At 41.7% G+C, this 23,439-nt stretch overlaps 1 protein-coding gene and 1 long non-coding RNA gene across 2 annotated transcripts in view; one reads left to right on the top strand and one right to left on the bottom strand.

Moving 5' to 3' along the window:
• The window catches only part of LOC117203819 (uncharacterized), a 188,837-nt gene that overhangs the window by 112,186 nt on the left and 53,212 nt on the right, over positions 1-23,439 (bottom strand). The gene's annotated exons all lie outside the window — the stretch shown is intronic.
• The window catches only part of IQCH (IQ motif containing H), a 203,453-nt gene that overhangs the window by 150,492 nt on the left and 29,522 nt on the right, over positions 1-23,439 (top strand). Inside the window, 2 exon segments of the mRNA XM_049706661.1 lie at positions 4,456-4,576; positions 8,530-8,816. Coding sequence (XP_049562618.1) covers positions 4,456-4,576; positions 8,530-8,816 — 408 coding nt within the window.

The following is a 23,439-nucleotide window of genomic DNA, read 5'->3' as shown; positions in this document are numbered from 1 at the left end:
AACATTTGTTTATCACCCATGAGGTCTAAGCTTTCCTTTCCACACCTCCAGAGTTGTTAGCTCTAAACGATCTGCTGCATGTGGATGATAAACTCTCTGAAACACTAACCAGTAGTAGTCTATCACCTTGATGTGCCTCATTGAACTACTCATTTCATACGTATGTAAGATAGAGAATCTGTGCCCCGGTTGCTGGCTTGTAACAGATATTCTACACACACACACACACACACACACACACACACACACACACACACTTTGCAAGGGTGAAAAGCAGTGGGGAAGAAGGCAAACTAGCAATGGTTCCCCCAACTCCGTTGTTTTCTGTCTTCAGTCACGTGTTGAAAATCACCCAATAACAGAATCTGACAACTCAGCCAGTGATCTTACACAAGCCTCCTCATTCCAGGGGCCTCTACTTGCCATTTGTAGAGCAGGGGAAATAATCCTGTGCTGGCCCACCTCAGAGTGCTGGTGTCAGGACCAAAGGAGATAATGAATGTGAGCCTGCTGTGACAAGAGGAAGTATTTTATGAATACGGTTCTGATGATTCACATGAATTTGGGGGTTTGTGTGGCACGGTTTTGTACATCTGTGTCTGTGAGCATCAATGTGTACTTAAGCTTACTCTGAACAGAATAAGCCCAAATAGCTACAGATCTTCCGTTATCAGCATCTGCCCTTGAAGTTGTGGTAATTGTGTTTGAACTACGCAAAATGATAAACACTAGAGAACAGAAACTCCCAAGCTGAGAACTTGCATCTGATGTCTCTTCATTGGAACTAAGGCCATTCTTAGTATAATCCTTCTATTTCCTATCAGATGCTTTCAAAATAAAGAAATAAATTGAACAGTTAATACCTCCCACCCCATTATTTCTCTGCGTATCTTTTTCTTAGAGAGTTCCTCGTGGCCCCAAGCTGCCTCTGTGTGCCCCAGCATCCCCTATCGAATGTCACCCTGCAAGTGCCTTCGGCCCTGTACTTCTCATGATGGGACACAATTTCCACAGCAGACTTTCCTCTAGGAAATTTACCCCCTTGCTATGGCTTTGTACGCAGCACAAATGCTGTAGATCAAGGCAGAATGGCTGGCTTTGTAAGCAGGGCAGCCTGACACAGTGTCCAGATGCCTCTTGCAAGCTACAGCCTCACAAGTTAATTATTGGCCTTCATATAGCATGTTGCATCAGAGGTGACACTTCATAAATGTCACCTTATTTATCTTTCCAGTGCCCCTCAGAGGCCGGGAATCTCATAAAATCCACCCAGGAAGAATTGGTGCTTCTTAAGTAGTCATCCCCCAAGGTGGTCCCTGGGCAGCAAGGAGGGAGCCTGTTGCAAGGTTTCACATTTTCCCTTATTCTGTAACTTCAGCTCTTCGGGGCTGAGTCCCTGTGTTTATCACCGCCACGACTCAGTCCACAAATATTGAGTGTTCCCTGTGCTGAGCGCTGGGGAGCCTGACCTCAAAGCCACTGACCACGCCATTAAGGAGCCCCCGGGAGGCTGGAGAGCATGGGGAAAAGATACCCCACAGGGATGGCAGAGAAGGCTTCCTGGGGGAGGGATGACTGGAACTAACTCAGAGAGGGTGAGGAGCAGTCAGCTAGGTGAGGAAGGGGGGGAAGGAAGGCGGAGGAAAGACATTGAACCAGGGCAGTTTGGGGCAAGACTGAAAGCCAGAAAGGAGAGAAGTGAGGCTACACTAGGAATCAGAGGCCAGGTCACAGAGGGCCTTTGGGTGTCATACTGAGGAGTTTTGCCTTAATCCTTAAACAGATAGAGATCTAGTTTCAAGACTTAGGTGGCAAAGCTTTCACACACTCCTTCATTATCTCACCTCCATCTCTAGTCTCCCCGCACCCCAACACATAAACACTCTTTCTCCTTAGTTCAGTTAGGCCTGACATTCTGTAATTTTTTTCCTCGATTTTTTTTATTGTGGTAAAATACCCATAACATAAAATTTACGATCTTAACCATTTTTAAGTCTACAGTTCAAAGGTATTAAATACACTCATAATGTTGTGCAACCATCACCACCGTCCATCTCCACAACTCTTTTCATCTTATAAAACTGAAACCCCGTACCCGTCAAACACTAACTCCCCATTCCCCCTCCCCCTGACAACTACCATTCCCCTGTCTGTCTCAGTGATTCTGACTACTCTAAGTACCTGTCATTTTCTGCATGAATGAATGAATAAATGAATTACTTCTCTTGAACTGACTTGATGGGATAGCAGATAGCAGATCACTGGATAGATGGTTCAACACCTTTCAGAAACAGGGCAGAAAGGGCCCTTTAATCAGGGCAGAACAAAAAGGAAGTCTCCACTGTCCTGGTAGAGGGCCTGCCCTGCATGGGTTCCTTCCCTGACATTTAGTTTCCCAAGCAGGGTGGGAACCTACAGACGTGCTTCATCGTCCCAGCTTTGGGGCACTGCATGAATCATAGACAATTGGTCTCTTTCCATAGAGTAGGATGGTTTTAACTGAAACAAGTGTAAAACAAAAAGAAAGATGGGTGTGGAGGACAGTGCTCAAAGAAGGAACCAAGAAGGGGGGTCCAGGTTGTTGGAACTGTGTGTTTTGTGTGCTTGTTTCTGGTTTAGATGCAGGGCCTTGGGGAGATGAGGTCATGTACAGTAAAGAGCAGAGAAGATGTAAACTGTGCAGGATACAAGTGCTCGGGCTTTGACAGCAACTTCCCTGCCTATTAACTCCCAAGGTAGAGGTTCCTTGTGTAAGCTGGCTTCCCCAGCCCTTCTTCACGACCCCCAACTGTGCAGAGAGCCACCCTGAACGAGGGTGGGCGGCGGCACTCTCCCTTCCTCATGGCATTTTTGTTTTGTACGTCAAGCACTTACTAAGCTAACTAATGAGACTCTACCACCAGGATTTTCTGGATATTTCAGAAATTATTCAGGTGACTGGGACCTGCCTAGCGTGTACTCTCAGATATTTATTTGTCTTCTATTGTAGATTTTCAGAGGGCATGGGACCCAGAATGAATCAGATGTTCCAAGGAGCTGGGGGAGGGGGGAGGACAATCACTTTTTAAAGGCAGGGAAATTGAAAATAAATAGCTGTACAGATGATTTCTAAGATTCCTTCCTGCCCCACTCGCCAAAGCTGATTCTTTTCTGATTCTTCCAAATACTGATGTTCACTCAAAGATCAGAAAGTTCCCCAGCAACCCAAAGCAAGCCTGAGTTTTTCTCGTCATGTCCTATATTTTGAATATGAATCCTGCCCATCAAATGTTTTGTGTCTAGTGCCCTGCTCTTCTTCTGAGAGGAAAAATATCTGACGAGGTGGCTTCTATCTAAAAAATTTTAGATAGTCTAAGGCTTTCCAAAAAAAAAACAATACCAAAATGTCCCGACAAACCGAGTCTTTTCATGTCCAAAAGCCAGGTTTCTTATTCATCAGCGGGTTTCCTACTGTTTTCATTTTGACAGGATGCTCTGTAGTTTGGGGTTGTTGTACAATGACGTGGGGCCAGCCTCACATCTAGGCAGATGAGGCTATGACCTAGTGGGGCACATCAGGTGACTGAAGCCAGCCCCCCTCCCCATCTCACTCTTCCAACCTGCCCCCTCCTAAAATCCCACCTCTACAGGGTCAGCCGTGGTTTAAGGCTTTGATACCAGAGTTACATGGAGGCCCCGCAACCAGGGGGAATGGGCACGGCTTAAAGAGATGAAGGTGCCCAAGAAAGACCCTGCCAACTCCATGATCTCTCCCAAGATTAGCTCTGTTAGGGTCACAGTATAAAAAACATTCCCATCTGGGTTGCCAAGAGGGAGGGTGCGTAGGGAAGGGAAGGAATGGGAATTTAGGAGGAGCAGAGGCAAACTATTATGTATAGGATGAATAAACAACAAGGTCCTACTGTAGAGCACAGGGAACTATATTCAATATCCTGTGACAAACCATAATGGAAAAGAATATAAATACATGTATAACTGAGTCACTTTGCACTACAGAAGAAATTAACACATTGTAAGTCAACTATACATCAATAAAATCTTTTTTAATGAAAAAAAAATTCCAGTCTGAAGGACCTTAGGGAGAAGGTAGTGAACCCCACCTTTTACACAATGGGAAACTAAGGCCCAGAGTAGGGAGGCACAGTGCCCGAGGACATGCCATTGGTCAGGCTGCTGTGGGTCTGAAACCGGGGTTACCTGATGCCCAGACAGAAGGCTGCCTTTTGGAGACAACAGGCACGATTAGCAGCAATATTTAGGGGCCAAGTCACTTTGAAATATGAAAATTGAAATGGCTGGAAAAATAGAGAATATTTTCAAAATGGCTTTCTGACTCTGGGTAAACAGTAACCACATTTTTTTTGCCTGTTGGAGGCCTGGTTTTTAATCACTCCACAAGCAGTTTTCATTTCTGTAGTAAAATTGCTTGTGGTTCTATTTAATTTGTTTCTGCAGGAGCCAGCTTTGGTGAAGATCTCCGAGGAGCTGGCGGGCGTTTTAGCACAGCACGCACAGCCAGTCAATGAGAAACGGTTCCCGACATGGAGGAAATTCCTCCAAACATTTCTCAGTCAAGGTAAATAAGACTGTAAAGCTTCTATTGAGGATTAGTCTGCACAACCTTGAATTCTAGTTTTGGGTCAACCTGGGGCCAACTTGAATACCTTGCAACTCTTGTGTTGGTTTAGAAAAGTGCTCCTACAAGCAGACTTTCTTTCTCTTTTAAGCTTTGCCTAAATATTTATCTTGCACTCAGCCTCTTAAGTAAGCAGGAACTGAGCATACCAAGCATGCCATGCATAGCTCAAGATTCTGACTTCTCCTGAGAAGTAGGCTTTGGAATCAGATGACCTGGGCTTGGATCTCATCCTTGACCTTGAGGTAGGTTCTTAAACCCTCAGGGGCCCAGTTTCCTCACCTACTTCACAGGGTTTTTGGGAGGATTCAATGAAATACAGATATGAAAGTTCCTTCCGTGGAGCCTGACTCAAAATAAAGTCTTTAAGAAATGTTAGTTTCTCCTTCCATTTTCTAGGAGAGCAGAAACGGTCTCACTTCCAGTTCTGAAGGTAGACTTTGTAAATAAGATCCTCTACAGTCCTGGAGCAAAGTCAGCCTCTGTTTCTTTCATCCTCCTCCTCTTGACTTCTCCTCAATTTTCCAATGACATTAGGAGGTCAGTGGATGAGGGAATGAATGGAGCAAATGCTGCTTATCCCCAGTTGGAGAGGTCCTGTGGGAGTGCTACACCAAGGCACGGCCACACACTGCCCCTCACTCTCCAGAAGGTTACAGTGTAAGGCAGATATTCCTATATGCTTACCCACATGAATTATAAGAGAAGGCTAGGATACAGACCACAGAAGATATCTTTCCACTCTTTACCACTGTCAAACGATGATAATATATTAACATGAATATATAATCGTGTTATAATAATATTATATCAGACGCTAACAACAGCAGCAGCAACAACCCAGTGGTGAGAATAGCACAGTGAAGATGACATAACAAGCACAGTCTGTGCTTACTATGTGCTAGACTCTATGCTAAGTACACCTGTATTAATTTCTTTGATCCTCCCAACAGGCCTATGAGCTGGGTAGCATTATCACGCTTGCTTTATAGAGGAGGAAACTGAGGTACAAAAGATTAAGTAACTCACCCCGAATCACTCTGTGATTACGTAGCAGAGCCAATAAAAGGCTACCCCTGTGCTGCCCCAGGAGTCTTGGCCAGAGCCAATGGGTATATTTACCAAGGAATACCTCCTAGCTCAAGGTATGAGATCGCATGGGAAATGACAGATCTGTTGGGCGTTGGAATATACTGCAAGGCAGAGTTGGGTGGAAGGGCATAGTAAACACTCTGTTAATGAATTATTTAAGCAAGGCGTCGGATGGCCCACCATCTAACAAGAATGCTGAGAAAGGATTCTTCACTGGTGCAGGGAGAAGCGCGGGGTGGGGGGCAGTTATAATGCACAATCTCTAATGTCTTCTCAAATCTAAATTTCTGTGATTCTACAAATTTCCACATGCACCCACTGCCAGAAAAGTAAAGCTAAAAGAGTCAACCCCATGCATAAATGGAAGAAAATAAGGTACATGTAATAAAAAATGGTTAAGAATAAAGGATTTTTTTAAGTTAGGAGGGGAAGACCATGAATATCTCAGGTCCATACAGGACAGGATGTTAGGAAGTTTCCAGATCTTATAAGGTCAGTCTGCAAACCTTCCTCTAATCTGTTATTTTCATGGGAGCTTTGTAGATTAGAAAGAGTATTCCCAGCCACTGTCTCACCTGAGCTGTATAACCACAAGCTTAGGCTTTGCCTCAACCTCCTTCATCTCTATCCTTTCTTCCTCTCTCTCAGTCGTGTTGTAATCACAGTGCTTATTTATGGGAGGCAGAACAAGCTTTATTGAGCCCATTTTATAGAAAAAGAAAGCGGCTTAAAGCTAGGAAGTGACTAGGGCGAAATCACACAACAAATTCGTGGTGAATGGGAACACAGTTAAGATCCTACAATTTTAGCATGTCTCAAAAATCCAGTTCTGGTAAGTCATGTGTTTTCAAACCTCTGCGGGCTCTGAGCCCAGTGCGTACAGCAGGCCCTGCATAAAATGCTCACTGACTGAGAGAGGCCTTCCCCCAGGTTTCCTGACCCTTAGGCCACCATCTCCTGCCATCTTCCCCTATTGCCTGTTTCATTTCATTTCTACTCTCTGAAGTGTGCTTATGGTCACAAAGTGTGCTATAGATTTGATTTCTACATTGTCATAGGATTATATCAAAGGCAATACATTTTTAGAAGAGGAATTAATTGCTTCGAAAGGAAAAAAATTAACGGTGAAAAAACCATGGTTCTATTGCTGAGAACACAATACAAATAAGCTACTTTGAAGTAAAATAATCTTGTAACTGTAAAGGACAATGTGTTTTCACTGAAGCACCATCTTTCAAAATGTAGGTGATAGCTAAAGCCACAAAGTTTTCTGAATCAGAGACTCAATAGGTTTTTTTGCTTTTTCTTGTGCATTGTGTCATTGCTGTTTTGTTACCTTTACCTTGCTAAATCCCCCGCAACCGGTATTTGGGTACAGCACACACTAGGAACCTCATTTAAAGAAAAGCACATCTCAAACCAACCAAAAAGATAAATCAGTTTTCCTTCTGAAACTCAGTTTTCTTTAGGACCAGCTCCAACCACATTTATAGACATTTAAAGAAAGTGCCTTTTGTATAAAGTAACAGATGGCTGCATTTGAGAATTGTTAAAATTTCAGGATTTAACCATCTATGCTGTTCAAAGCCTGTGAGCAGAGGTCACCTCCCAGCAAATTCCTGAAATACAGGCCAAGTTTATCTTAATACTGTCAGGCTTCAGAGGCTGCCTTGTCTAGGAACACTTAATTGTTTTTACTTTTAAATTATGTTATCTGATTCTTCACAAATAATATTTAAAGTTTTTTCTATAAAAGGGATATATACAGTAAGATTTACAAGTTAGGCCTAAAAATAGAAAGTTAGGCCTAAAAATAGAAAATGTGAATTTCGTGGACACCAGTGAGCTGGACCACAAATTTATCCAGGGCTAATTTGTTGCTATGAACATCAAATTTGCCTCTATGATTTTTGTTATTCAGAGCAAAAGGTAAAATAAGATAAATTATGAAGCTCCCATTATCAGCACGGAGCAAGCTTACCTGATCTTCAAGAATGGCAGCATCTCCTGGCTCTATATTTTAAAACAACCAGCTATATATAGAAGTCCTTTGGCTGACATAATGGTCAGTGTTCTCTTATGCCTGATAAAAGCCCTAACCCGTCAAAATTTCAAAAAGCAGTGAAGTTGAACAGAAAGCGCAGTGGTCATCAAGGTACAAACTGTGGACTGTGGGCAGTTAATTCCCCCTGAGGGATTTGCTACAGTCCTCAGGTTCATTGTTTATGTACTGAATGGGCATAGGCTTGATGATCTTTACAGTGTCTTCCTAGTTACGATCAAAACTACCATTCAGGGCTTCCCTGGTGGCGCAGTGGTTGAGAGTCCGCCTGCCGATGCAGGGGACATGGGTTCATGCCCCGGTCCGGGAAGATCCCACATGCCGCGGAGCGGCTGCGCCCGTGAGCCATGGCCGCTGAGCCTGCGCGTCCGGAGCCTGTGCTCCGCAACGGGAGAGGCCACAACAGTGACAGGCCCACGTACAGCAAAAAAAAAAAAAAAAAAAAACAACTACCATTCATTGAGTCCTACTATACACCAAGTATTGGGCTAAATACTATAGACACAGTATCACGAAGATTCACAACAGTCTGGTGAGGTAGGTCTTATTATGCCCATTTTAAAAATGAGGGAAAGGAAGTTCAGAGAATTGAAACCACTTGCCCAAAGTCTCACAAGACATGGCAGATGCAGGCTCTGAGCCTGAGTCCCTCTGCCAAAGACTGGGCTCTTTCCTCTTGCTCTAATGGGCACTGTCCACGTGAGCGCGTCCTTTCACCTACCCATGCTTTTCCCCCCAGGAGGCGTGATCGAAGCATACCCCCCTTCAGAGTGCGTCACCAACCTGACAGTAGACATGCTGATAGAACCCAATGGGGGAATCAGGATACTGTCAACAGGGGACCAGTTTCATGCCGAAGGCCCCTTCATCTCCTCTGGGACCACCATGCCTCAGACCTCATTGGATCCCCAAGTTCTCAGTTCTTTGTGCCTTCAAATTGGAAATGCTTGTAAAATGAAAAACGTGATTGGTTACTTTTCCATCAACCTGGTGACTTTTATTGATCCAAGGACCATGGAGCAGCAGGTAAGTCGACTTGATGCCGTATGAAATACTAAAATATGTAAAGACTCCACACCGTCCATGCCTGTGCAACAGGGACTGTGAGGGAGCTTCTAAGATGCACTGCTCTTCTGATGAGCTGACTGTAAATTCAGCGTTTACATGGTCCATGGCAATTTGGGTGAGACCATGCTTTATGTCTGTAAATACAGGACCAGTGTTACCAAGCAAAGGGCTTGCTGCCCGATGGGCGCAGTAGCCAATACGGTACTATGGCACCAGCTTTTGAGAAAAGAAAAGGCTTTATTGCGAGGTCAGCTGGCAAGGAGACAGCAGGCAAGGTTCAAAGCTGTGGCTCCCTGATCTGGGGTTTGGTCAAGCTTTTACGAGTTAGGGGAAGAGGGTTGGTATGCAGGGCAGGTTTTCACTGAACGGCGTTGGAATTTGGCCATTTATGGTGAGGTGTGATAAAGGGGCCTTTAGCACCGGCTCTTCAGGGACAGCAGACCCCTCGCTTCTGTAAGGGCTCTGGCATTCAGGTTCCGGTCATGTCCAGGTCCTTTGGTTTCATGGGAAGAGAGACTTTGCTTTCGGGTGTTGTCTGAGGTCAAAATTTTCTCCTCGGTGCATACTTTGGCTGCATGACTTGTGGTTTTGTTCCGTTGTCTGTGAAAAACAACTCAGTTTCTTGTTAGAAACAGTATAGGGCTAGTTTCAGGCTGGTTCTGCCGATACACCAGGGTCTTCTCATTCGGTACAGCTGGAGTTTAAATGACTGCAACTCATTCCAATGGGGCCTCAGTTTGCCCATTAATGCTCTGCCTGTATCTTATTGTGAGACTGCTTTATGCCATCCAGGGAGTGAACCTTTCTAGAATCTGTTCTTAAATAGAAAGTTAATCATTAAAAAGGAGGTAAGAGTTCTTGTTTCTGTTCCTTTTCTTATCAGTAGTTCACCAGCAACTTAGGTCGTCAATTTTTTCTTCTTAAAAAAAGTGTATTGGGAAATATTTCATAAATATAAAAAGGTCTAAATATTAATGTAATGAACCAAGACCACCTCCAGTCCTGTGTACTCCTTGCCAATCCCCCTTGCATGGCCCTTTCTCCTCCCAGAGGTATCCACCATCTTGCAATTAGGACTTTTATTCCTTTTCATACCTTTATGCTTTTACTGCATGTGAATGTGTTACTCAACCATGTTCATTTGCCTGACATGCAGCAAGCCAAAACACTGAAATGCTGACGTTTGCAGCAAAGAAAGGGTTTATTCACACGGCAGCCAAGCAAGGAGAAAGGAGAACAAGTCTCAAATCTGCCTCAAGGGGCATGAGAGATTTATGGAATAAAGGAGCAAGGTGGTCGTAGGCTTGGGGAGCGACGGGACAGGTGATTGGAAATAAGAGAAAGGTGAGGGAATTGTCAACCTGCACAGGAGTTACTACTAAGCTATGGGGTTCTTCATGGGCTTCTTCATGGGAGGCGTGTTAAAAAATTGAGGCACTTGGCATGATCTGAGGGTGGAGTTTTCGGCTTCCTGATGTCAAAATGTCACGGAGCTGACACTCGCACATGCCCAGTTGGAGGGTCAGTGGTCCTATCCAGTCTTAACCAGCTCAGCTTGAACTAGACACAGCTGACTCCAAGTTTCTGGGAAACATCTCAGGCAAACATCGTTTAGGCTAAGTGCAGCTTGGAGGACATGCACTTTTTTATAGCAACAATTAAAATGACTTTGATCAGTGAAGGCAGATTACAGGTGTAATGGATTTATATATTACAGATTACAGGTGTAATGGATTTATATATTTAATATGTGGTTTAATTTTGTTTAACTTTTTATAGATCATAACGTCCTATGTATTATTATTCTACAACATGCTTTTACTTATTCAATATTTCATCCACGAGATTCTTCATGTGTACATGTGTGCCTCTCATGTACAATAATTATAGATAAATAATTTTTAATCTCTTTTGTCCCAGAAATTACAATGTTTAAATTCACTACTACTTCATGAGACTTATTTTTCAAAATGTTCAGTTCCTCTTGTATTAGTGTTGGGTGACCACAACTCTGTCTAAAGGATGGAATAACCTCCTGCCTGCCCTCTCCTGATACCCTCTGGCCATCCAACATTGTAAATAGACTTTAGTTGTTTTGTATTCCTTATTCTCAGTTTTGCAATTCTCCATTTCAGTCAGATGATAGTTTCAAAGTGAGAGTTTATGTTTTGAGCAGTTTTCAGCTTGTTCAATAATCATTTTCCATTTGCATTCCTGAGCCCTCCATTGGTTTTACATTCCTTTCTCAGGCCCACACATGGAAAGAGAAAAGGACAAACTGAAGGGCATTCAGGAATCAACCTGGGGTGGAGTGAGGACAGGAACAATGCCCTCTGGCAAAAGGGCTGGATGGCAAGGAAGCAAGGGGAGGAGATGCAGGAGAAGCTGCCCTCTCCAAATGCTTGTCATGAGAAACAAGGATTAAATCTGTGATCCCTGGGGCAGTAGGGAGGATGGAACTATGGGGACAGTTGACTTATGGTTTTTATTTATTCAAGTTTGGTATAGGGAGAATTGCACAAGGCAATGAGAGGTATCTTCTCCAGACACAGAGCTGGTCCTGTCCCAGAGCTTACTACTGTTCCCAGCATCTGGGACAAAGGTCCCACATTTCACTTGGCTGGTCCCATGTGCCTTGACAGGCTTTGCTCGCCCTAACTCCCCCTCTTTTCCAACCCCTTACTCATCATATTACCTCCTGCCACAGGGCTTTTACACATGCTGCCCCTCTGCCTAAAATGCTCTTGCCTCTTCTCTTTTACCTAGTTAACCCCCTTCGCATCCATCATATTTCAGCTCCAGCCACACTTTCTTAGGGAAGCCTCCCCCGAACTTCCTGACAAAGTCAAATTCCCCTGTTTTAGGTTCTCCTATCATCATGTACCTCTCCTTTATACCACTTGCTTTTGTTACAATTTAGACTTATTTACATGATTATCTGATTAAAGCTGTCTCCCCCTGTACAGTATAAGCTCCCTGCGGAGATATATTATGTCTCTTTTTGCTCCCCATTCAATTCTCAGCACTATCTCTGCCCCAGCACAGAGTAGGTGTTCAGTAAATTATTTGTTGAAAGAATGAATGAATGAATAATAGAGGTATTCTAGCAGATGTTGGATGGTGGTGTTAAGGCTTTTAGAGAAGAGTTCAGAGATTAGTTGATGGGTGGGATAAATGAATATTAACCCAAGATTCCCTGATTTTTTTTTTTTTTTTTCGGTACGCGGGCCTCTCACTGTTGTGGCCTCTCCCGTTGCGGAGCACAGGCTCTGGACGTGCAGGCCCATCGGCCACGGCTCACGGGCCCAGCCGCTCCGCGGCATGTGGGATCTTCCCGGACCGGGGCACGAACCTGTGTCCCCTGCATTGGCAGGCGGACTCTCAACCACTGCGCCACCAGGGAAGCCCGATTCTCTGATTTTATCATACTAATACTTCACCTTGTCTCTTCCTGTTAATATTTGAGTATATTGCCATTCGTGTTACAATTTTCAGTAGAACATTGGAAGAAGTTCTCAATGAGCACACCAAAAGGAGTTTCTGCATTGGCAAGGGAAGTACATTAACTCTCTGTATGTAATAGATTATTTGCAAAATCACTGGTATATATTCTTGCCATTTTGCAAGTGACATCACTTCAGAAAACACTGTATTTTCTCTTCTCACTGACATGCATTGTGGTGCCAATGAAGAGATTGGCATTATCAACCTGTCATTTTTGCCAATCTAACAGGGGAAAAAATGGCATCTTGTTTTCCTCAGTATTTCTTTGATTATTAGTGAGGATGAACATCTGTACTATATCTGTTGGCCATTTATATATCTTGACTTAATTGCCCTATCGTATCTTTTGCCCCTTTTAAATTGGACTATAATACAAATGCTGATTTGTAGTTCTTTGTATATAGGAAACTCTTATCCTTTAACTGTTATACATGTTACAAACAACTTCTCCAGATTGTCACTTGTGGCTTTTCTTTCTTTTTTCCAGCCATTTTTCTCCACCATAAAAATCATTGTTTTTTCCTTTGTAATTGATTAGTAATATTTTATGGCAAGGTGTTCCAAGGAATAATGTCTTATTCCTCATCAAATTTCCACACAAAACTTAGTATCCATTGCCAACTTTCTCCTGAGTCAGCCACCATGATGACAGTGGTAATTTTCTATTTCCATCATTCTTTCTACATAGATTAGTTGGAAATCTACTGCAATGAAGAGTTTTTCCTTCTCCATCTTTCGTTTACATATGTAGGCATGTATGTATTTATACCAGTTTAAACCTGTGAGGTTCTAGTCTCTTAAGTCAGCTGTATTTTGACACTTTCATCATTTTGATGCTCAAGTTGTCCCAGATTTGACTAGTGGGAGACCCTTCAGTGTGGCTCTTGTGTCCTTTTGTTGTGTCCCCATCATCCTTTGAGTGTTGTCTTACTTCCTAGCACAATGAGATGTTCCAGGTTCATTTTGCATTTTCTCTGACAGACCTAGGATCAGCCCAAGAGCTTTGGGTCCTTTTAGTGGAGGATGGTATTAAGGTCTGGGCTCTTAGTGCTATCATTGCTACTGGACTGCCATTGCTCTGGCCTCTCTCAGTGGACAGAGCTAGAAAATATATGTTTTATGTATGTATGATACACATACAAGCATATACATACATATATACATACATGCATGCACCTATAACCATGTCTATATCTATCAGTGTATATATTTTAAAACCATGCATTCCTGCCAATATCTCTAATTCTAATTTAACACTTCAAGATTCTTTCTAGACTTCCCTTTTTCCACACTTACAAATAAATACTTTCGCCAACAGTGAGAAACCTGAGTTTCTTTATCTTCAATATATTTACTTATTTACTCAGTCAATTTATTTATTTCTTCAGTGTAACCAATCTCCCAACCAGTCCTGCTGTCTTCTTCACTTACCACAGCTGCAGTTGGTACTGAACCCTGTCATTTGTGTTTTAAGTTTATTTCTAATGCTCTTCATCAGACTAAAGTTTCAAATAGTCAAATCTAGCCCCTTTTCTAAATTACTATGTTATCTTGAGCTTTTCACTTTCTTTCTGTCATCTTCAGTTTTATCAGCTATAAAATGAGTCAGTTAGCTTATCTGACTTCTGAGTTCAAAAATTATTTATTTCAATATTTGCACAGTATTTTTGTATTAAAAATTTAATAATAGAATCCACTTTTTAGAAATATCACAAGGAAATAATCATAAATATTTATGTACACATATATTAATCACATTATTAAGGGAAGTAAAAAACTTCAAATAGACTAAATTCTAATAGAGAATTTGTTAAGCAAATTATGATAGATGAATAGAATCAAGTGCTATGAAAACAGTAAAACTAAAGTTTTGAATAATATTTAACAAGAAACTCTACTCTAACAAGAATTTATTTAACAAGAAACTCTACTCTAACAAGAATAGTGGAATGGCAAAATACAGATTCTAAAACAATATATGTAATATGATAACAATTTTATAAAAAGAAAAAACATATATGCAGAGCAAAAAGAACCTAAAGAAACACACTAAGATGTTACAAGTCATTACTTCTGGGTTAGAGGATTGAGGGTATGATAGGCAGAGTAATGGCCCTGCAAAGATGTTCATGTCCTAATTTCTGAAGCTGGTGAAGGTTACCACACATGGTAACATGTGTATGTAATTAACCTAGTAATCTTGAGATGGGAAGATATTCTTGGATTATGCAGGTGGACAATGTAATCACAAGGATTCTGCTGGCTTTGAAAATGGAGGAAGTGACCATGAGCCAAGGAATGCAGGTGACCTCTAGAAGCTGAAAGGGGCAAGGAAACAAATTCTCCTCTAGAGCCGCCAGGGGGAATGAAGCCCCCTGACACCACGACTTTAGCCCAGTGAGACTTCTCATCTTTGACCCTTTAAGCTACTAAATGTACAGCAGTTTGTTACAGCAGCAATAGGAAACTAGTACAGAGAGTTATTTCTGTTTTGTTGTTTATGCTTTCTCCATTTGCATTCTCAAAAGTAAGCATGTATCTGTAGTCAGAAAAATATATATAAATAATGATAATCACAAATAATGATCATTATAAAGCACTTTCACATACATGACCTTACTTACGTCCACACGTGTCTTGCAACAGAGGTGGGAGGCAGAAAGCTGAGGTGACTGAGTCCATCTCAAAATCTTGCTGTCTGGCCCCAACTGGGCCCCCATAACTTACCATGCTGTCATAATAAGAGCAGAGGGGACTGGGAGACAAAGAAAGATGGATAAAATGACAGTGGTGCACCAAGGACAGGCCCACTATTGTGAATCAGTCCAGATAAGAATATGGAAAATCTTGTCCAGACTTGAGATGAGAGTGAGGTTCTAGGGTAGCAGAATGGAGGAAGAGTTTTGGAAATGTAGGGTTTAAATATTGGGAACGTCAGGGTCACTGGGAATAAAAGGAAAAGAGCCAGTCCCTGGGAAATGGAGCTGGTAAGAGCATAGTACAAAACCACTCCCGATAGTGGACATATGTCCAAGATTCCAGTACCCTAGGAATGCGGAAACGCCAAACTTTCAGAGACTGTGCAGAATACATGGAGCTATAAGGTAGTCATTTTGGAGATCTGGCCTTCCCACATGAGGATGAGGGGAGGGATCCAACCCTTATACAAAGAGCAGCAAAAGCTATTTCCATGCCCCAATGGGTCCTGGAGCAAGAGCCCTTTATGGGCAAAATCTACTCGGTTCCACGAGGGACGTGAAGCACCTGCCAAAGGCTTCAGATTGAAAAGACACTGACATGTTCATTGAACAAATACCTCCCCAGGGTCTACTCAGTCCCTATGCTGCATGCTGTGGGAACAGAGATAAACAAGACATGTTCCCTATCACAAGGAAGCTCATTTCACATCCATCACCCAATTCCATTTGATACACAAGCACACAATTGTTTTGTACTCTTACTGGTTCTTAGGCATAAACATTGCCTCCATGAGATTTGTAAAGCCTCTAGAAAATGCACTGGTCCTTGTATTTTTTTACCTCATCGTAACGTCTAACACAATGATAGTTACATGACAGCCAATTGATGAATGAACTTTGGGAACTTCTAGAACATCCAGATCTGTTGAGCTTATTTATATTCACTTTTGGGAAATTCTAAAGGAAAGAACCAGTGTTTATTGAGCATCTAGTATGTACAAGACATTATGGTAGTTACAACAGAGGCTGCAAAGATGCAAAAGAAGTGGAAGTGCCTGCCCTTAGGGAGTTCAAAATCTAGCTGGGGAGAAACACTTGAAAAATGAATTACAAGGAAAAGCTTAGGTGACAACTACATAGAACAATGAAAGAGACATCAAAAAGGCAATGCCAGTTTAACTGCCTTCTGTTTGGACCAATCAAGAAAGGTTTTTACAGAGTAGGTGGGATTTGAGCTGAAAGATAATTAGGATTTGAAAGAGGGTAAAAAAGAGTGTATTCCAAGTGGGAAAGATGCTCTGAAGGGTAGTGGTAGAAATGTACAAAACACATATGGGAAAAAAATGATGATCTAAGTCTTACAAACATCATGACTGACTTGCCTCATGTAAATATGCATTTATGTATCACTCTCCGTGGACCACCAAGGAACTCCCCTATATATCACTCTCCAGTTCCTTTTATGTAAAGTCACTAAACAAATAGATGGGCAAAGGTGCTTTCTGTTGAAATCCCCAGGTTAAAAACTCCTTTGTTGTTAGATAATTGTAAACTTTTGAAATAGCTATCTCTGTTATGAGCATTGACAGTTATTAACTTTTTAAAGGAAAGGAAATCCAATTTTGAAAAAAGAGTTTAGATAAAAAACAGCTGCAGGCTCCTAGCAATGGCCCTTCCTGGATACATAAGGTAGCTACAGAAGGAAATGAGACTTGTTACACAGCACAAACTATGAAGAAAGACAAAAATGGAAAGCCCTGATGTATGTAAGAGAATGTCTCATATATTCTGAAAACTGTTTCTAAGAGTTTCTAAATACAAATGTATCAGCCTAGAATAGAAAAAAAAAAAAAAGAGACAGCTGAAAATATTTTCATTATGATGGATGGGGGTTCTGGCCCCAGTCTTTACACTTAGCAGTTGTGATACTTTAGGCAACTCACTGGACATCTCTGAGCCTCGTTTTTTCATTCACAAATGGTGACTCCCTCCCCTCCTTACCACAGGGTGTTCTGAGAGGCTGAGCAGATATAAGGTGCTGTTCTTATTAAATCAAACAGCATAATCACATGTAAAACTGTCACCTGAGGCCTCAGCAGGTTCTCAAACTGTGAGTGGAATCTGAATTGAATTAGCATTGTTTTTAAAAGTCAGTGAACATTATCATCTCAAAGTGATACATAAGCATCAAAAGTGAATATATTTATTTCAGAGAGTAGAAAAACCAAGGTCTACAGAATATCGTAATTCCTTCCTATTCATTGCTATATACCCAGCACCTAGCACTACGTCTAGCATATAGTAGATCCACAATAAATATTTATTAAATGAATGAATGAATACTTCTCTCCAAGCTCCCCCCTAGTACTCTCCTTTGCAAAATCTCCCTATCTCTGTCTTCAAGATATACAAGGTATTCACCAAGGGGCCTCAATGAGATTTAGTTTTTCTCTTTAGGGAAGGTATTTTATTTATATGTAAGAAGGTTAACAGGGTATATCTAAATTAAAATTTATAGGCCTTTAGTATAAACAGAAATGCTTGTTATTCAGTGTTTTTTAAATGCCATAATAGACACATTGTAAATCACAAGTTAATACCTAGTGAAGGGAAAACAGATCCCAGGGTTTTGAAGTGTTAAAGTAAAAGACCTATCCCTTTAAAAGGTCTGCATCCTTGTGTCAATGAAAGAGACATGTAATATACAAGTAATGATGATGGTGAGGATGATGACTTCTGCAATGAACACAAAGGCAATGATGACAATAATTTTTATAGTGAAAATTACAATTCTGTTTCCTAACACTAATAGCGCAGGTAAACTAGTGACCAGCTTTGCTATATACAATCTTACCGTATGTGACTGTCCTTAAATGTTGGGTTAACCCCCTTACATTGTAAACCTTAACCTTCAGAAAGATTGAAGCCAAACCTAAACATCAGCTCTTGGGTAGGACTTTGGTTGGTCTACAAAGAATAGACCCAGTTCCTCTGTTTATGTCTAGTCGCCCCACCCAGGACTTCTTTAGATGACTGCTCTCGCCGTGGAGATCCTTGCTTCCTTTTGAATGAAACCCAGGCACTTCTCTCTGGACTTGGAGGTCTTTAACTAAATTTAATCACCAGAAACATTGCCAAGGAAGGGCAAATGTGCGCATTCACACTGCATCCTGAACTTTTCAGGAGGTGCCACGGTTCTGTAGGACTCAGGAGGTCCGCAGGTAGGGAGAAAGGAAAAGTCTCCCTGCTGATGCTAAGACAGACCAAAACATTCTCCACATACATGTGGTTACAACTTGTCTACCAGCATCACAAAAACAAAGCTGAGTGGCCCTTTCCTACTTCCAGCTGTCACCTGTGGTCAAGACTTTTTGTGTGATAAATTTTCCATTTCGAAACTGTCCTTAGCATTCATTTTAATTTTATTTTATCTGAACCATATGGTTGAGGTGACAAAGTACAGGGTAATTTGCTCTAGGTCTCACCTATTTCTTAAAACAACCCTGAACCATCCCTCTCCCACCATGTGGCACTAATTGCTTTTCTCACTGATCATGTCCAAAGTACTCTCTAGAACAAGCAAACTGACCTGCTTAGTGACTCCCATATTCAATAAAGACATTCTCATCCTGCCTGCCACGTGCCACCTTCATTCCTACAATTGGCCTTTCCTTTCTTTTCTATCAATATACAACTTCCCTTCTTTCGAAACATGTTTCAAAATCCAACTCCTCATGGAAACCCCCCTTAATTAATCCCCCTTCAGTGCCACTTCATTCTCTAGCTTCTCAGAGCTGAGGTAGAGTACTGACAGCCAGAGTACTTATTAATGATAATATCAACTATTTATTGAAGTTTTGTCACGCACCAGACATTCTGTTATGTATTTTACATGTAGTGTCCCTAATCCTCACGCCTGAAAAGTGAGTACTATTATCTCTAATTTACAAATGAGGAAACTGAGGCTAGAGTGACATGTTCAAGGTCACAGGGCAACTAAGTGGCAAATCCGGGGTTCAAACCATGATTTAGCTGCCTGCTGAGCCCATGCTCCTTCTCTCACAGCAGATATTCCCCACGGTACTGCACTGAATTGATGGTGACTTCCTTTGTAAGTCTCTCCCCCCTCCTCAACCATCATCACCAAAGAAAATGTATGTTCCTCTTGTACATCCTCAATATGCTTGTTGAATTGAGTCGAACAGCTTAAAGCCAGAAAACACATCTCCTATTTTTTTTTAATATATTCCATCCTTGTGCTCAGCGCATAAGGTAATCATTAAATGTTAATGACGAAGCGAAATGGAATAAAATCAGTGTTGTGGTAGCCATTTTAAGCTTTAAGAGTTTAAATCAGCAAGCCCGTACATAGCACCACAGCTGGGAGCGCCATCTTGCCATTAAGCCAGAAGGTGGATTCATGGGATGGGAACATTGAAAACAGACACCACAAGAATGGTTAAGTCAGCTCTCCAAACCACTTTCTACAAGTAGCTACTGCTTTTCCCTCCATAATAATTTCACAATGATTAACCTGCTAGGTGAAAAATCCCAGGCAAAAACCTGAGTGTCAGAGGAGTTTAGAATAACCACTGAGTAACAGGCTAAAGTTGGAGGTGATGTGGACAGAGGTAGACTCATTCCCATCTAGCTGGTCAGAAATGTAAGAGAACTGCCATCTAGATTTCTATTATGGGCTTTATCTTTCAGAATAAATTCCCTTTTTTTAAAATTATTAGATTTATGAAATCCAATCTCACATTCCAACACATATGGATATCAAAATGTGTATTTGGTGAGGAATAGTATCTTATGTTATCAATTTCTGCTTCCTTTGCTCATAGCACAAAATCCTACTTTTTGCTAAAACCTTACTTTGTAGCTTTTTAACTTAATTACATATATAGGCAATTACTGACACCATCTGTCTTCATAGAAAAAGAACAAGAAGTGACACAAAAGACTGGGACTCTGAAGGGAATCTTTAGCAAACAAATTCTTCTAGCTCCGCTACAGTAATATTTATTTTTAGGAGCCCTTATATTATTTTAAATCATTTATGCTTTTTAGAAATAATGAATTTGAGCTATACTTAAAATGTGGTGGCTTTCGTATGATTTTTTTTAAAAGAAAATATCAAGTAATCCATTGCTTTTTCAGTAAAACAAAAACTTAAACATGCTTTTGAACATCTGTTACTAGTACGTCTAACACAGCACTTAAAATCCTTTAAAATCCCTGAAAACCTTTATAAAGTTACATGAATCTTTTGCATAAATAGAACTGTTTTAACAATACGTATATTCCTTTAAACATATATTTTGCTTTCTTAAACATAAGATTCATTGTGTTGCCTAGCATTCCAAGCCCTTATAAATAAATAAATGAAATGGCTTCACTTTTTGAGGGAGTCAGTCTTCCCCTATCATGCCACATTCCTAGCCCACTCTAGAGTACTACTTATTTATGTCTGTTTTTTAAACCTTATGCAATTTCTTCACAAAAGTCTTAATGTGTAAATAATATCAAACCAACCCATTGAAACTTGAACAGGATAAGTCAGGAACCAATACAAAATAAAAGTCCAAATAAAATAACAGAATTCCCCTCCCATGAGGAGTACATTGTCAGGAAATGCAAAGGGATTATAGAGAAAAGTCACACGTGGCTCCAAGAAGAGTATGGAATTGGCAGTTACCACCAAGGAGGACAACTGGGTTTTTCTGCAGGTCTTCCCTGAACTGAAAGGAGCAGGTTTTGAACCCCTTGTTTCAGCTACTAAGAGCCCCACCCTCCATAAGTAGAAGTGTGTATAAGAGGACAGTTCTAATGAGGCGCAATATAAAAAAGACACTTTTCAAAGAAATAACTGTAAGACCTCTCTACACATATTAAAGAATTATGGTATACCAAAGAATGTGCTGTCTCAGATTTGGGGTGAAAATATCAATATATATATTTTGTATTTTTTATTCACTTGTTGATGAAGAAAATATGAAGAAAGTGATTTCACAATCACTTGTGATTGTGGAGCCCTAAAGCTCCACCCATATGTTTCTGGAAAGTGCCACAGGACTTCTTTTGATCACAGGTAGGAACCTCGGCTTTTTGCTTCCACTGAAGGACAATATTTCTTTGTCTTTTTTTAAAATATAAATTTATTTACTTATTTATTTATTTTTGGCTGCGTTGGGTCTTTGTTGCTGCGTGCGGGCTTTCTCTAGTTGCAGCGAGTGGGGGCAACTCTTCGTTGCAGTGCACAGGCTTCTCACTGCGGTGGCTTCTCTTGTTGCAGAGCACGGGCTCTAGGCACACAGGCTTCAGTAGTTGTGGCACACGGGGTCATGTCTAGTTCCCAGACCAGGGATTGAACCCATGTCCCCTACATCGGCAGGCAGATTATTAACCACTGTGCCACCAGGGAAGTCCCCCTATTTCTTTGTCTTTATAAAGCTCTTTCATTATAGGCTCTCAAAGTGCTTTACAGACAAATAATGGGGAAGGTGAGGCAGAAAGGTGTTAAGTGGCTTGCCCAAAGTTCCACGGTAAATCACAGGCCTTTCTCTGGCTTCAGAACCACCGAGTAATTGGTGGAGATTCTGGATGTGACTGCCAGCAGCACGGTGCTCTCTCACTTCTACCAAGCATTTGTTTCCCTGCCAGGTGGAGAGTAATCTCCAAGATCAAGCATGGGAAGAAAACCTGGACGTCAGAGCCAGGCAAACTTGGACCTTAATCCTAGCCCTGCCACTTAGCTGTGGAACTTGGGCAGGTTTCTGGGTTCCTTGAGCCTCCACTTACACTTCTATAAAATGGGGGTGTTAATATCTACTTCACAAGGTTGTTGTGAGGATGACATGAGAAAATACCAGAGTGCCTTGTACATAATAGACCCTTAATATACATTAATTCCCCTTCCTCTTTCCTTCCCCAAGTCTCCCTCCTAGAGCCTGTCCTCCATGTGGTCAAGTAGGCAGCTTTCTAAATATTGCTGCCATCAACAAAGACAGCATATTAGCTTGATAGGGTGCCAAATCTTTCAAACACCAGAGTCTGTAGACAACAAAGGCAAAGTCGTGGAATCCAGATTCATCTCTCAGATAACCAAATCCAAAAGGTTCCATTACGGTAAACAGCCCTCTACCATCACCAAATTAGTCATGACTCATTGTATTATTGGATTAACTCAATGTCACTATGGAGGGCATAGGGCTTGGGGGGCACCCAAAACCACAGAAGGAGGCTGAGGCATTGGGGGGCCCTCAAATGAGCAACAGGATGGAGGAAGGGAAGCAGATGTGTTTAAGACAAAGCTTCCTTTGTGCCCACTTGCCTGACCAGCCCTGCCTCTCTTCTGGATTTGACCACACTCAGCCCCACTCAATACAGGAGCTGATACAAAGTGAAAGCCTGCAGTGGGCAGTCAGAGGAAGTATTTTGCCTGTCACAGAAAAGTGACACTGCATCCCCAGACCTAACTGAGTCTTTTTGACAGATGCTAATATATTATCCCTTCCAGCCCATGGCTGCTTATTGAGATCCAGGTACTAACCCTTGCTGAGTGCTAGTTTGCTTTAGTGTATAAGGCATGTATTTTTTACCCACACGTGGAAAAGCTTTTGAAAGTGTAGACTTGAAGAATACCTAGAATAAATTCAGAGGGCAGTCTGGGAGGTGGTTTCTCACAGTCTCCCTCATTCAGTCATGATTTCCACATGCAACTAGATTCAAACAAGTGGCCATACAAATTGTGGATGGGTTTCCTTAGAATGGGTTTCCTGGAGACGGGTGTGTGTGTGTGTGTGTCACGGGCCTCTCACTGTTGTGGCCTCTCCCGTTGCAGAGCACAGGCTCCGGACGTGCAGGCTCAGCGGCCATGGCTCACGGGCCCAGCCGCTCCACGGCATGTGGGATCCTCCCGGACCGGGGCACGAACCCATGTCCCCTGCATTGGCAGGCGGACTCCCAACCACTGCGCCACCAGGGAAGCCCCAAAACTCACTATTTTAAAATGTACAGTTCAGTGGCTTTTAGTATATTCACTGAGTTATACAGCCATCATAATTATCTAATTTTAGACCATTTCCTTTACTCTAAAAGAAACTGTACCATTAGAAATCACTTCCCATACCCTCTTCCTTCCAGCCACTGAAAACCACTTTCTGCCTCTATGGATTTCCCTGTTCTTGACATTTCATATAAATGGGATCATACACTAGGTGGTCTTTTGTGCCTGGCTTCTTTCACTTAACAGAATATTTTCAAGGTTCATCCATGTTTAAGCATTTATCAGTGCTTCATTCCTTTTAATGGCTGAATAATATTCCATTGTATGGAGGTACCACATTTTGTTTATCCATTTCATCAGCTGATGGACA

Source organism: Orcinus orca, chromosome 2 (genome assembly GCF_937001465.1).
Source record: "Orcinus orca chromosome 2, mOrcOrc1.1, whole genome shotgun sequence".
Lineage (NCBI taxonomy): Eukaryota > Metazoa > Chordata > Mammalia > Artiodactyla > Delphinidae > Orcinus > Orcinus orca.
Note: the sequence above shows the minus strand (reverse complement) of the source record. Positions and strands in the feature narration are given on the sequence as shown.